Raw genomic sequence first — 14,914 nt, 5'->3', positions numbered from 1 at the left:
CTCCCAAGTGCTGGAATCCATGAGAAATACTTCATTCTCTCTGATATCTATTTCTCTTTTTTATTTATTTATTTTGTATTGATTTATTTTGCATTCTCAAATTTCGATCATGTAATAACTTTCAAAAAGGAATACACTCCCATTCACTAGGCGTCGCTAGCAGTTTTTATGGAATATTATTTATAGCACGGTTGCGCTTTGTTTAGATCATTTTTCTGGACCTTACTACTCATGCGCAGTAAAAGCAGCGAGCTACATACAAAGCTTAGGATGGCGGTTTCTGAGAAATCGACAAAACAGCGTTTATTATCCGTTTTAGACGATCTGGAGGTGCTGTCGAGGTTGGTATCCCGCTAGAAGGAAGTTTTACAGGCCGAGTGTGCACCAGGCTATGATCGGAATAGTTTAAGTTAGTAGAAAAGTGTTACAACGAATTACAACGACGTACGTACATGCATTGTAGCTTGCTAGCTAGCTTGTAGTTATGACAGGCTATATTAAATTGTAATGCTAACTTTAGCAAGCATCGTCAGCAGCAAGCAAATCGTTTTGCTTTTCATTTCCTGATCCTTGTCCACCTTACTTATCAAATCGGGTATTTCTCACAGGGAACTGATTGAGATGCTTGCTTTGTCGAGGACGCAAAAACTTCCTCAGCCCGGCGAAGACACTCAGGTAAATTCACATTAGCTAGCTGGATTAAGTACCTCTGAATATGTTGATGGCTGGCAAACGATCGAGCTTGCTAGTTTAATTGGTTAGGGGTATCTGTCTTTGTAGTCAAACCTCACCTGCAGTCTATCATACTCGCGGATGTGTCCACAGATTCTTGAACTCCTTGTGCAACGGGACGGGGAGTTCCAGGAACTGATGAAGGTGGCTCTGGAGCAGGGGAAAGTTCACCAGGAGATGCAGGTTTTGGAGAAGGAGGTAGAAAAAAGGGACAGCGACATCCAGCAGCTGCAAAAACAGCTGAAGGAGGCCGAGCACATACTGGTGAGAATGCATTGTTCCAACATAGTTTCTCACCTTTCCAAGTAGAGGCAATGATGACGATGCTTTACACCAGTGGCTTTGTTGCAGTTGTATTTGTTTACTGTGAATTCGGGAGTCTTTGTTTATAAGCCATGCTTTGAATTTCTTGAAGCACAGAGGTCTGTAACTGTGTGTAAATCTACTGTATTATTTTTCTTTGGCACGCTTGTAAAATGCAGCTTCACCTCATGTGGATGGTCAAATTAATGCACTGGTAATTTTCTCTATTCTTAGATTGGGATATAAGATGTGTTTGACACTGGTAATGTTTGTTGTCATGCAGTTTTCTAAATGTTGCTGTATACATTTGTCCTTCGTACTCAGGCAACTGCTGTGTATCAAGCAAAAGAAAAATTGAAGTCAATTGAAAAGGCACGCAAAGGTCTGTAATATACATAAAATGTTATTATCTGTGCAGTACCAGACAGCCCATTATTTTGAATTTGAGTGTCAGCATTGGGTTTAAATGTGTTTACAATGTCTTTGTCTCAGGGAGTATCTCTTCTGAGGAGATAATCAAATACGCTCACAGGATCAGCGCCAGCAACGCAGTGTGTGCCCCCCTTAACTGGGTCCCAGGTATGAGCCCCCCCACCCCCTTAATTACAGTCTTTGGCCTTACTTGTAAACTGGCTGGTCTGTATATTTTGCTTTTCCATCTGGCATCGTTGCCCCTGGCCAGAGGCAATCTATCCCCGGTCTCTCTCCCTCCATCCATTTGCATCCCTTTCCACTGTTACTTTCAACCATTTCCTCTCTTCATTTGGTTTTTTTACATTACATTACATTACAGGCATTTAGCAGACGCTCTTATCCAGAGCGACTTACACAACTTTTTACATAGCATTTTACATTGTATCCATTTATACAGCTGGATATATATACTGAAGCAATTTCGGTTAAGTACCTTGCTCAAGGGTACAACGGCAGTGTCCTACCCGGGAATCGAACCTGCGACCTTTCGGTTACAAGTCTAGTTCCCTACCCACTGTGCTACACTCCGTCCGGGTTTTGAGGAGACAGCGAACGCGGTAAACGTGTTGTTACAAAGCAGGTTTTAGGGAAGTCCTGCCAGCACCTAATCACCTCCATGTGTATATGAATATGCTGTTGGCAGGTGATCCACGCAGACCCTATCCCACTGACCTGGAAATGCGCAGCGGAATGCTGGGTCACATGAGCAACCTGCCCACCAACGGGGTGAACGGACACCTGCCAGGCGATGCACTGGCTGCTGGACGACTTCCAGGTGACTGTTGCTGTTGTTTTATTGCTTCAGACTGTGCATCCCACTGCCGACAGTCTGGCAAAATTGTGTCGCTATTGTGCCCTGGTAAATGATCAGTTGGTGGTTATTTAGTTAAACTAGACACCAGGAAGCTGAAGGGTTAGACAACTAGAGGGCAGTTCCATTCCCAGGGGGCCAGTCTGTTTACAGACCGCTGGGTCATTTTTCAAGTTCGCTGTATGCATCCACACCAGTTCACTGAATCAGACCAAATGTCTTGTATAAAGACACAAGCGCAAGCTGCCATTGCTGGTAGAATTGAGGCAGGGCTTTCAGAGGGTGAGTTTGTTCCTTTGAGTTGCATTTCATTTGCACCTGACCTGCCTGCTTCCCAGACTTACACCCTGGTTGAAATATTCCCCCACCCCCCCACCCCAGATGTTCTGACGCCACAGTACCCCTGGCAGTCCAGTGACGTGTCCGTGGGAATGCTGCCCCCCCACCACAGCAATGACTTCACGCTGGAGCCCCCCGGCCACAACAAGGAGAATGAGGACGACGTGGAAGCCATGTCTACTGACTCGTCCAGTAGCAGCAGTGACTCAGACTGAGGCATGCCTGGATCCACACGCACACACTGGCACAGCCCTGTATCAGTCCTCTGCGCACACATACACACACACACACACACACTGTATCAGTATCAGTTATCAGTCGGTATCAGGCTGTATCAGTTCTCAGCACACACGCACACACACACTGGGATAACCCTGTATTAGTCTTCTGTACACGCACACACACAGCCCTGTATCAGTCCTCTGTACGTACACACACACACACACAGGCACAGCCTTGTACCAGTGCTGCCTACACAGACAGCACCCCCCCCCCACCCCAGCTGATATGTAACTCAAGATGTTCTGTGGAAACTGCTGATCCAAAGTCAGTCTTGGGGGTAGTCCGTACACATCCAGAATGTTGGTTCCCCCAATGCGCTCTCCTGTTAACTGGCTTAATCTTCAGTGACATATCTTGGGTAATAAGACCAGCAACACAATGCAGCTGTCTTGTGTCTGCTTGAACTTTCAATCTTCTTTTTAAATATGGAGTTTACTCTATATTCTGCCACAGCAACTTGGATAGTTATAGGAATTACCCCCACAGTTCCTAGTAACTATAATGCACATGTTCTCATGTTGCTCCTTCGGAAAATGAAATTTGGTGAAGCTGTATGTTATATTTTTCTGTTAAATGGAATGGGGAACTTCAGGTTTCGTTCCTATGATCTTTGGAACGGGGGTGGATGGTGAATATGGATTATGAATATGGTAGAGGTGATACAAGCAAAAAAACGGATGCAGAGGTGTGGTATGGAGGTTGGATGGCATTCTCAGGCTCCTTATGCATCTCATCCAGCCTGCTCCTGTCTCAGTCACTGTGCGAAAGTGCACCCAGCTATCAGCTATGAGCGATCTGGCATTAGGGACACTGACAAAGAAAGACTGCTTGTTTCTCAAAACAAAAAATGAAATGCAAATTACTTTAATACTTTGGTTTATTAATTTATTTAATCCAAAGAACCATCAGGAATATATACATAAATTATGTGCATCAGTGCAGGTATTCTGTTTGATTGTCTGAAATGTAAATACTTCTGTATATGTTTTCCTACCTTGTAAATAAAGAATAATCTTGACTAAGCTTTCCTTCTGTCAACTTCTGGTTGTCGTTGTAAACTACTTGATTGTCAGGTTTGCAGTGAGAGCTGTAATTTTGAGCTGCGTCAGTGATTTTAAGCCTTCACAGTGAATGGTAAAATGACCGTTTGCAACAAATATGCCTATGAAACATACAGATTTTCAAGTCAAAATCCAATTTCCAGTGTGACTTCAGCTGTCATCCAAAGAAGGAAAAACCACTATGCTACAAGGACAAATTGAATGCCTGTCAGTCAAATATCAAATGCAAAAGTATTGGGACAGTGACACATTGGATTTGAAATAAATTTAAATTGAAGATATTTACATCAATGTCAATGATCTGTGTTGGAATTACAGCACTTTATACACAGTTCATAGCTATAACAATTATTTATGACTATTATGATTAACTTGGCAGGTGAAGAACATGTCTTGATATGGTGATATCGTTGTATGTCAATATCCCTTATATTACATTAGATTTTATTATCCACTTCTGTAAAAATTGGTATCATACATTCAAGACAATGCATAATTAAGGACATTGTCATAATTCAGGACAGACATCTGTAAAATGCATTATAACTGCACACAATCTACACTTGGTATTTTACTAAAAAAAAACTCTAAAAACAGTCAAAGCTATGAGTAATTTATATATGTTTATATATGTGCGTGTAGCTAATTAAGTTATAATTTACGATAAAACAATGAGCAAGCATGCGCTTTTAAAACGTGAAACATTCGCAGAAAAATTCAGGACGTGTGCGCTCAGATAACATTACCGCATAGGTGTTTGAGGATACTTCGTGCGCATGCGCACACCGAGTTTCTTGAGTCGTTGCCCATGCGCACCCTGTGATTTTATTATGTTTTTTTCTAAAGTGGGATCGGAGTGGAACATGGCGACGTCCCTGATCTACGGCCGGTTGTCGGCTGGACTGAGGAATTCCGGGTGTAGGACGGCCCTCAGTAATGCATCTAAGGTGATTTTATATCAGTCTTAACTGGAGCATTCCTGACTGTCGATCGGGCTCATGGTAATAGCCTTTAATCAATCGGAGCAACTGAAAATGTATTGTAAGTGACAGGGTCACATTTGACATTAACCCATACAGCTAGCTAGCCAGCTAGCTAGCTAGATGTCGTTAGGTACAGTAGACAATATAGCAAACTTGGCTATCTTGTTAGCTATTCAGCGAACGTATGTTACTGTGCTTCTGCGATCATATTTAAACATAAGCTTCTCTCTTAGCACGTTTGTTATAAATAGCCTTAGTTAGTTAATTGTGAGCTATCATTGTAAATAATTCGTTGCTCAGAATCCTATGGGTTGACCTCCAGCTGTACTGTCCAGGAATGTAGCTTGCTAACGTTAGCCACTGACAGCTTTTCTAAATCGAGAGTTGTCGAATTCATTAGCCTCTTCGTTTGTAGTTGAGACAGACACCAACGTTTGGCAATCTGTTTCGACCCGGAGAGTTCAGTTAAAGTTGTAGCGGAATCTGAAAGGCCACTAGTTAGTTGACGTTATTGTTCGCCAACTGTTCTGTTAAGGTTTCTCAATATGCTGTGCAATCTGAGGGACTTGTAATATATTTGGCAATTCTGTGAATCCCAGGCCTTGCTATCCTCGGAGTATCCATTTTTGCATGCTCTTTTCAAATGTTAATGGCCAAGGGAACCTGCTTATTCGGGACAGTTAACGTACAGTCACAATTGATTTTGAAATATGAATTAAAAATACATATATATTTTCTTGATTAACCATGTTCCCTCTAAGACTTCAACCACTGATCGTCACAGTCGAACAGTATGCTTTGCTCGACCCAAAGTATGAATGGTTTTTGCGTTTTCTTATGATGTATTGTTTTGTTGGTTATCTCAACATTTGTGTGCCATATTTTTTAAAATCTGAACAGATTATGAACTAATCTTTTAGTCATACCCAGGCATCATATTTATATTTAAAAAACAATAAATGGAACTCTCCAAAGAATTAGGTGAATAATGTATTTATAAGAGCAGCTAGTAATTCTGCAGGTATTTAGGTGAAAGGCTAAAACTAAAAGCAGGGGTGGGGGTGCATGGGTGTTCTCCCAAGAATGTTATTTTTCTGTGCCGTGTGACTATTTGTAAATGCACACGTGTGTTGTGTCTCTGACTCCTGTATGAGTGCTGTAGTGGCCTTTACACAGGGTAGGGCCCATTTAAGGCCCTCTGTGTTAGAGGACCCCGTTGTTTATATTCTGAAAGTGTGGGTCAGGTTTCAAGGCAGGTCAAGGGGCAAATGCTGACTGGCTCTTCTGGGTTTCAGACAGATGCAGAAATAGCATGTAAAAAAACGTAATTTATTTATTCTCTAACTGTACATTGCTATCATGCCTAATAATGCATTGCATAATTGTATCACCGAAGAAATGGGAAACTGATATTTGTAAATCTGTCAAGGCTCAAACATATATCTAAATATATGAAGTTGTCCAAAGCATTCATTTCCTTGTGATTTCACATGAACCAGCAGACAGGAATGGCACTCAAAGTGCTATACTTGCACACATGCTCTAACACAGCCAAGTCTTCTTAAAGCTATTTATGCAAAAGTCCCATATAGGACTCCAACTCCAAATAAAAAAAAACATATGTTATAGTATTAAAATAGGTACTTCTAGGACACCAATTTTTCAAAATGCAACTATAATCTTTACTTGCCGTTTTCCCTGGATTTCCCTTCCACGCTTGCCACTCTACCTTAAGCCACACATACCAGAGTTGTGAAGCATGTAATCTTTACCTGAGATTGCCTTCACCGTAGATTCCTTTTGTGTTTGCAGAGATAACAAACAGACTGCTGTCTGGTCCTAATAGGTTTGCATCCAGTTCTGACTTCTTGCTAAATGGTGTTTGTGTGTCCCCTCTATGCCCCAGGTACTGGGAGGGACGTCCGGCCTGTTTGGGAACCATGGGGCGCAGCAGTTGCCCCTGCAGCAACAGCAGAGGAACCTCTCCTTGCACGAATACCTGAGCATCGGCCTGCTGAAGGAGGCGGGCATCTCCGTGCCCGCGGGCATGGTGGCTAGCACGCCCGAGGAGGCCTATTCCGTCGCCAAGCAGATTGGTAAGGCGCCCCCCAGGGGGGCTGGCATTGCTGCAGAGAAGATTGCTGATAGTGGAGAGAAATGTTCAGCATGGTTAACCTCACACTGTCATTGTATATCCACTATGCCTCAGTGTTGTGTAAGCAATATGGAAAAGTTTAGTGCTAACTGTGTCGCAGCTACGTTCTGTGTTCTCAGTTTCTCCAGTTTGCCTGGCCTTTGACTAGTTTGGACTTTTATGGCGAAGTTGTAGTTGCGAAATAATGTCTCTTGATATTAAACTGGGTGTTGGAGGATTATATGCAGTCATAAACCAGAGATTGTGTATGTTCCTTTGGAGAAATGGTTTTGTACCTGGCATAGTGGGTGGTTTGACTTCAAACCAAACCCAGAGACTTGTTTTATCTTGCTCTTTATTATTGAAATTGAATTGACTCATTTTCATAATGTGTAAGATAAACAGAAAGGTGGGACACGTATTGGTTAAAGGTGGAACCAGCTGGCAACACAAGTGAATGCCTTTAATATGCTGTTACATTTTCACCATGTTATTACTGTTATTTGAGTGGTTGGGATGTGTGTAGAAGCACAGAGTTAGCCAGATTTTCCTGTTTGTACAGACAGTCATACACTCCAATGTGTTCTGGTAGTGTTCTCTATGCTAGTGAGTCGGGGTTACTGTCCTGGTTGCACAATCACACTGATACATGCTTGTCACCACTCTGATGGCTCCAGTCTTTGAGCACTCTGACAAGTGCAACCATGGTTATCTGTGTGTTTCAACATGATAGAGCACAGTGGTTATTTTTACTCTCCTAAGGATTTGTTTTCTCTTTGTGGAGATATCATTATTTATTTTGCTTAATGGTTCTTACTGCAGCAATATTAATTCATTTGGTAACCATTCGGAGACAAGCAGACAATACATTTTTGAGAAATATTGTCCCTTTGGTTTGTGTAGAAACTTTCCAGTGAGAGGAAAAACATTTCCTCACCATGATAGGATTACAGAATAGACAGGTTTAAACTTGTTTGATGATAATGTTTGTGATGATGTGGAAGTGTTGTGTTGTAATGTAGGCTATGTGATGGTCGGGTGTGATGATGTGGTCAGCAGTATTTAGTGATCTGGAGGTAGCGTGCCCTGCTGATAACGTTGATTCAGAGTGATGACAGAGCTGTGTGTGCCTGTATGTACTCCGTGTGTGTGTGTGTGTGTCTGTTTATATACTAGATAGTTGCATTAATGCAGGATTCTGTGTTTTTTTTCACATAAAAAGGAGCCAAAAATCAGGGGGGAAAAATACTGCATTCTATAAAAACAGATATTCTGAGGTCCTTTGTGTAAGATTACAATGGGACTGAAAGACCCAGACTTGAACCACAATGAAATAATTACTTCTGTTTCTTTAAGCCATTTGTCTTTTGATGTCTGACATTTGTGTTGTTTATTGATCATAATATTTACACAGCCATCAGTAGCATTGTGAGATTCAAAGAGATTTTTTAATATTATTAATAAGTGAGGCAGAAATTTGTTTTGATCAGGACACCAGAACATACATTTATTGTGTTATTATTGTGAGTTGGCATATTATGGCAAAAATAGTTATTTTACTCAGAACACAAGTGAATCAGTGTAAAATGCAGATTTTGAAATGTCCTGCATTCTAATGATGCTGCAATCCATGGGCTAGCCTGACCACTGGTACTGTGTGTATGTACTTGTGTCTGTGTAGTGCATGTATGTAGTGTGTGTGTGTGTGTATGTGTGTGCAGTGCGTGTGTGTTGTACTGAGGGCACTGTTTTCTGTCTCAGGCTCTAAGGACCTGGTGGTGAAGGCTCAGGTGCTGGCAGGAGGCAGGGGGAAGGGAACCTTTGAGGGAGGCCTGAAGGGAGGAGTCAAGATTGTCTACTCGTGAGTGTTCTGTACACACACATTCACGCACACACTCTAGCACACACACACACACACACACACACAGAGGCTTCTCCTCAAAGCATGTGCTGCTGCAGGCCTACTTTAACATATCATGACTTTTTTTATCTCAGTGCTTCCAGGCAGAAGTTCTGTGCTTCCAGATACATGTTCCTTCCTGTGTTTGAGTACTTCTTTGAAAAACATTCCTATACACTGTTTGACATACACAGTACACACACAAGCACACATGCTTGCATACATACACATAAACATCCTATATGCTGTCACCTATTTCACTTATTTACATTCCTGTGATATTCTTCATAGCACAGAAATAAAAAGCCTGTGGAGTGTTTGAGGTCAAGAATGGGCCAACAGAGAAATGGTTGACATGTGCATTTGTGTGTGCTTTTGTGTGTGTGTGTGTGTGTGTGCGTGTGTGTGTGTGTGTGTGTGTGTGTGTGTGCGTGTGTGTGTGTGTGTGTGTGTGTGCTTTTTGTGTGTGTGTGTGTGTGTGTGTGTGTGTGTGTGTGTGTGTGTGTGTGTGTGTGTGTGTGTGTGTGCTTTTGTGTGTGTGTGTGTGTGTGTGTGTGTGTGTGTGTGTATATGTGTGTGTGTGTGTGCGTGCGTGCGTGTGCGTGCTGTGATCTCAGACCAGAGGAGGCCCGGGATATTTCCTCTCAGATGATTGGCCAGAAGCTGTACACTAAGCAGACGGGAGAGAAGGGCCGCATCTGCAACCAGGTGTTCATCTGCGAGCGCAGGTACCCCCGCAGGGAGTACTACTTTGCCATCACCATGGAGAGGTCCTATCAGGTGAGCTCTACTTAATCACATGATCACTGGAATTCTGATTTCTGTTCATGTGCGCAGGTAGATTGAGAAATATAAGGTTTGCTGACATGGCAGACTTTCACCAACAGATGGCAGAATTGTCTGTGTGATGAAAGGGCTGCCTGCACACGCTAGTAGATTTAGTGTTCTGTGTATTACAGAGTAGCTGATTGGACGTACTGTCAGGATTTTGAGGCAGATGATTGGCTTGTAGCCTCCAGATTATGAAGCGACTAATTGGCTGTGCTTTCAGAATTATACAGCTGTTGATTTGCTGTGCTCCAAAGTACGCAATGAGTTCTACATCCACAGTTTTATCTCCTGTGGGTAGTGATATGTTTCTGTCGTTCCTTTTTATCAGGGTGCAGTTTTGATTGGGCCCTGCTTTTGTCCAGCCCAATAAGGCCTATTTATGCTTAGCTGAGAATCTGGCTCTCCTGACGGAGATTGGTTTTGACTGGTTGAGTTTTAGGCAGTAATGTGTTTCTCCCTCTTCCTGGAAAGGGCCCAGTGTTGATCGGCAGCTCGCAGGGAGGCGTGAACATTGAGGACGTCGCAGCGGAGAACCCTGACGCCATTGTAAAGGAGCCCATCGACATTGTGGAGGGCATCAAAATGGAGCAGGCCGTCAAGGTGCAGTACAGAATGAGAGAGATTCTGTTAGACCAAGGGTGCTGTCTCAGGAGAACCGGCTGTGATCTGAACTGATGCACTCCTCTCTCTCTCTCTTTCTCTCTCTCCCCCTGTCTTCCTTTCTCCTCCCTCTCTCTTCCTCTGCAGGTGGCAGAGAAAATGGGTTTCCCCCCCGGTTTGATCAACGAGGCAGCTGAGAACATGATCAAGCTCTACAACCTCTTCATCAAGTATGACGCCTCCATGGTGGAGATCAACCCCATGGTGGAGGATTCATCTGGCATCGGTGCGTTACACACACTCTCACACACACAGCAGTGTCAGTGTTAGAGCTCTTCTCTGATCTCTGTCCTATTCTGGGATTCCCTGTTATTTAATGATGTCTGCGAGTCTCTTCAGCAGCACGGTTTTTGCTGGTTTGTCCATAATGAGCATAGTGTCAGGATGAGGAAGTAGTGTTTGTCATACTGTGAAAATACTATGCAATTTGAAGAAGAATAATAATATGAAAATGTATGTTATTTTGTGAGCTCTTCATATACCTTTGAGCTCATACACTGCCTGTGTGTGCTTGTGTTTGGTTCTGGGCAGTGATGTGCATGGACGCCAAGATAAACTTTGACTCCAACGCGGCGTACCGGCAGAAGAAAGTGTTTGACATGCAGGACTGGACCCAGGAGGACATTCGAGACCGGCAGGCGGCCAAAGCCGACCTCAACTACATTGGACTGGACGGAACCATCGGCTGCCTGGGTCAGCCCGGCCTCCCTGTCGCATGTCTGGCTCTCTCAACACTGCTGCAATGCTGAGAGAGTGTTGCATGTCTGCCTCTGTAACTAGAAGTATTGAGTATTGAAGGCTTGCCCCAGATCAGTAGGTTTCACACACATGGGCAGACCTGTATTTGACCTGCACAGTTTAGCTGGCACAGCCTTGTGGAAACATGCAGTGGAAACTCTTATATGGGGGTGTGGGACAATTACTGTGGGGTGGATTACTGAGAGAGAGAGAAAGGGAATTTTTATTCTAATGTGTTATTTTGTCCGCATATTTAGAATTTTTTTGTGTGCGTGTGTGTGTGTGTCTGCAGTTAATGGGGCAGGGTTGGCCATGGCCACAATGGACATCATCAAGCTCCACGGCGGCACTCCTGCCAACTTCCTGGATGTTGGGGGCGGAGCCACTGCCCACCAGGTGACGGAAGCGTTCAAACTCATCACCTCCGACAAAAAGGTAAGGCGGTGTGGATCGGTGGTCACGGTCCTGGAGGTATTTCCCCTGAACAGGATTAGCCACTTTAAGCTGTAGAGCAGCTGTGATGTATTTATGCTCCACAGGTATGAATTGTAGCAAAGACTCATCATCATTTTAATGTGTGCGTTAGCCTGCTCTCTGCTCAGCTTCAGGAGCTTAATGAGGTTCACAGTGTTCCACAGGCGTGTGTTTTACCTGTACAGGTGAGAGGGGTGGGGTGTGTCTCAGTGCCGTCTTCCCTTTACCTGTACAGGTGCAGGCCATCCTGGTAAATATTTTCGGAGGTATTATGAGATGTGATGTCATCGCCCAAGGTATCATCATGGCTGTGACAGATCTGGAACTTAGAATCCCCATCGTTGTTAGGTTGCAAGGTGAGAATCTTTTTCCATCTTTTACTCTCTGTAGGACAGACTGAATGACTGAATATTTCATGGGAATTGTCTTCACATGCTTACCCACATCACTAAACACTTTTGTTTTAGGGCAAATTAAACATTTTAAAGGAAAGGCCATAATTATGTTTTGGTTGTTGTGCAAAAGAAGAGAGGGTTTGCGGGTCTGCTGTGATGATGATGATGATAATGAGGGTAATGATAAGATCGGGGGGGAGGGTGTTACTGATGACCTCATTGTCAGCTTCTCTCCTGGCTGATTGTGTTCTGTCTTTCTGTGCTTGTGTGTGTACCTTAGCAGGGTGATCACTGTGATTGCAGGAGAGTGGACTGCTGTCATTCAAACACACACGCATGCTCTCACACTCACACACAGACACACACACACACACACACACCCTCCACACCCCTGCTTTCATATGCTATGCTCCGTGATGGGCAGAAACACACACACCTATGCGTCCATCACATTAAAACTGCATCGTGGTTTAGTCCTTGCAGCGTGCATGTTACTATGGTAGTTGTAACCCCGCCCACTGCGCTGTGTTTCAGGGACACGGGTGGATGATGCGAAGGCTCTCATTGCTGCCAGCCCCCTGAAGATCCTGGCCTGCGACGACCTGGATGAAGCGGCAAAGATGGTACGTCACCGCACCGCTGTTGGGCCAATGAGCAGGTGCATTCTGCCCAGAGCCACGCCCATTATAGCCACGCCCACTCTGTTTCTGTGTTTGCAGTGTGTAAAGACTGTATCCTTGTGTTTGCAGTCTATAAAAGACTCTGTATCTCTGTGTTTGGAGACTGAAATGACTGTATCTCTTGTTTACAGTCTGTAAGGGACTCTGTATCTCTGTGTTTGCAGTCTATAAAGGACTCTGTATCTCTGTGTTTGCAGTCTGTAAAGGACTATATTTCTGTGTCTGCAGGTTGTAAAGCTTTCTGAGATCGTCTCGCTAGCGAAGGAGGCCCAGGTGGACGTGAAGTTTCAGCTCCCGATCTAGGACCCGCCCCCCTCCTCGAGCAGCCGAAAGACCTCGCTGTAGAGAATCATCCTTCCAAGCATCCTCCAATCCCACCCTTCAGTTTTATTTTTAAATTTCTTTTGCTTTTTCTTTTCAGTCTGTTTCGGTGGTATGGTCTCAAACCTCTGTTACGTCGGCTATGTGCGACAGGCTTCATCTCAGCAAAACCCAGACTGCCCAGCTAACTCTGCAGCCCTATCCGCCCGTGGCTGTTTGAGTCGGTGCTTCCAAGATTGCAGCTTCCATCACCCGCCCCGCCGCATTCCGTTCACATTTAAATCTCCTGCTCACGTGTCGCTCTGCAACTGTTACTCATTCCTTCTAGTTCTTTCCTTTATTCAAAAATAAGACTGAAAAAAAAACGAACCGGGAATATTTATACTGGCTTAAATTATTGCCATAGAGGCGTCAAACCCAAACAGTATGTTGTTATTGCTGGTTCTCCGTATGACAGGGATATATTTGTGATATATTTTCATCTGTGTCATTGGGAAGTGTGTCCTCTCCACTGGCCACACTGTTCCTTTCTAGAGTAGTCCTATGTAGTACTCACGGGCGCACACACAAATATCCACTCCACAGACTGCATGCTCTTGTTGGGAGCGTGGCAGTTAGACTCCAGCGAACCCCGGTGGGTTATGATCATTTTAACCTTTCTCAGAGGTGGCAGCACACAGCCATGAAGGCTGCGTTACTGTTCCCCCTCCCCCTCCCCCCGCCCCATTCTGGCGTGCCTTTGATGGTTGGTATTGAAAGAGAGGAATAAGATGAGGGGTGGGGGTGGGAGGCCTTTCGGTCCAGTCCCAGCTGCTCAGGTGGCAGCATCGGCCCACGAGACCAGCCAGGACAGCTGATGGTAAAGGAGACGCACCCAGCAGCCACACCGAGGCTGTGAGGGACGGCGAGCTTCACTCACAGCTTTCACCATGGAAACGTGGGCGTGCCGTTTGCGTTCGGGTGAAGAGGAGTACTGCTGCTGTACTAATGCAGTATTAAAGATGACCTCTTTTAATGCGGTTCTGTTAACTTAAAGGGTATCAAGCCCCTTCACTCAGTCTCCTGATGATCTGAAATTACCCTTCAAATTATTATTAAACTAATTGGCCCCAATTACAGTTTAAAGCAGCCATTTTTGCTCACATTACATTGCATGCACGTTAAGCGTAAGCGTAAGGACACTGTTAAAACGGAAAAATACGGTGAATGCTTTTCAAAATTCGTTTGAATTGGCAGGGTTTCTGAGCAGCAAGCGGACCCTGTGGAGACTCCAATAGCCAAAATAATGTCTTTCTTAAGAGAGGTGTAACCGGTAGGAACTGTCAGGCAGTGGTTTCCTGGCAGTGCTGCCCCCCCTCCACACCCCCTCATAGTGAAAGCCTGTTATGTGCTGGTCTCGCCACCGTGTCAACCAAACCCCCTTACCTCCCACATTAGCTGCTGTAACCAGGACGAAGAGCGCACACATTCTGGTCTGGTCCTCACATTCTGTGGCCCTCCAGACCAAACACTTCACTAAATTTTTTTTATTTGTTTTGTAAATAACAAGACCACTTCTGTCTTCTGTATGATATTTAAAAGGCTCAGGGGGGTGGGGATCAAAGAAAATATTAAATGCATAGAACACCAAAAATGGCCTGCTGCTTTTATTCAGAAGAGCAACCACACGCGCCGTACACAGAGCGCACAGACTTTCCTCTGTCCTTGTGGAGCTGAATCCACAGAATGAGTCCAGAAGAGTAATAGAGCCATGAGCAGAAATAGGGTGATTTATTTCTTGAATAATCTCTTAAAAT

General features: G+C 44.2%; 2 protein-coding genes across 2 annotated transcripts; both read left to right on the top strand.

The window, feature by feature from the left end:
* Positions 1–186: 186 nt before the first annotated feature.
* Positions 187–3,963, top strand: med4 (mediator complex subunit 4). The gene is made up of 7 exons (XM_064310795.1): positions 187–341; positions 609–675; positions 826–996; positions 1,360–1,417; positions 1,528–1,614; positions 2,153–2,284; positions 2,702–3,963. The coding sequence occupies exons 1-7, from the start codon at positions 232–234 to the stop codon at positions 2,872–2,874; spliced, it is 798 nt and encodes a 265-aa protein (XP_064166865.1). The 5' UTR covers positions 187–231; the 3' UTR covers positions 2,875–3,963.
* Positions 3,964–4,808: 845 nt separating this feature from the next.
* On the top strand, positions 4,809–14,751 carry LOC135240627 (succinate--CoA ligase [ADP-forming] subunit beta, mitochondrial). The gene is made up of 11 exons (XM_064310350.1): positions 4,809–4,949; positions 6,892–7,081; positions 8,881–8,980; positions 9,637–9,799; positions 10,322–10,450; positions 10,598–10,736; positions 11,042–11,203; positions 11,541–11,683; positions 11,958–12,078; positions 12,652–12,740; positions 13,026–14,751. The coding sequence occupies exons 1-11, from the start codon at positions 4,833–4,835 to the stop codon at positions 13,098–13,100; spliced, it is 1,428 nt and encodes a 475-aa protein (XP_064166420.1). The 5' UTR covers positions 4,809–4,832; the 3' UTR covers positions 13,101–14,751.
* The last annotated feature ends 163 nt before the right edge of the window (positions 14,752–14,914 follow it).

Source organism: Anguilla rostrata, chromosome 15 (genome assembly GCF_018555375.3).
Source record: "Anguilla rostrata isolate EN2019 chromosome 15, ASM1855537v3, whole genome shotgun sequence".
NCBI lineage: Eukaryota > Metazoa > Chordata > Actinopteri > Anguilliformes > Anguillidae > Anguilla > Anguilla rostrata.
The sequence above is the reverse complement of the archived record's forward strand: the minus strand, read 5'-3'. Positions and strand labels throughout refer to the sequence as shown.

What these genes read in the sequence shown, in the direction of transcription:
- LOC135240627 (XM_064310350.1), top strand. Translation starts at nt 4,833, where the DNA reads ATGTTTTTTTCTAAAGTGGGATCGGAGTGGAACATGGCGACGTCCCTG. An exon ending in TTCCGTCGCCAAGCAGATTG is followed by an intron (nt 7,082 to 8,880) that starts GTAAGGCGCCCC and finishes TTTCTGTCTCAG; the next exon opens with GCTCTAAGGACCTGGTGGTG. An exon ending in CGGAACCATCGGCTGCCTGG is followed by an intron (nt 11,204 to 11,540) that starts GTCAGCCCGGCC and finishes GTGTGTCTGCAG; the next exon opens with TTAATGGGGCAGGGTTGGCC.
- med4 (XM_064310795.1), top strand. Translation starts at nt 232, where the DNA reads ATGCGCAGTAAAAGCAGCGAGCTACATACAAAGCTTAGGATGGCGGTT. An exon ending in AGCCCGGCGAAGACACTCAG is followed by an intron (nt 676 to 825) that starts GTAAATTCACAT and finishes ATGTGTCCACAG; the next exon opens with ATTCTTGAACTCCTTGTGCA. An exon ending in CCCCCTTAACTGGGTCCCAG is followed by an intron (nt 1,615 to 2,152) that starts GTATGAGCCCCC and finishes TGCTGTTGGCAG; the next exon opens with GTGATCCACGCAGACCCTAT.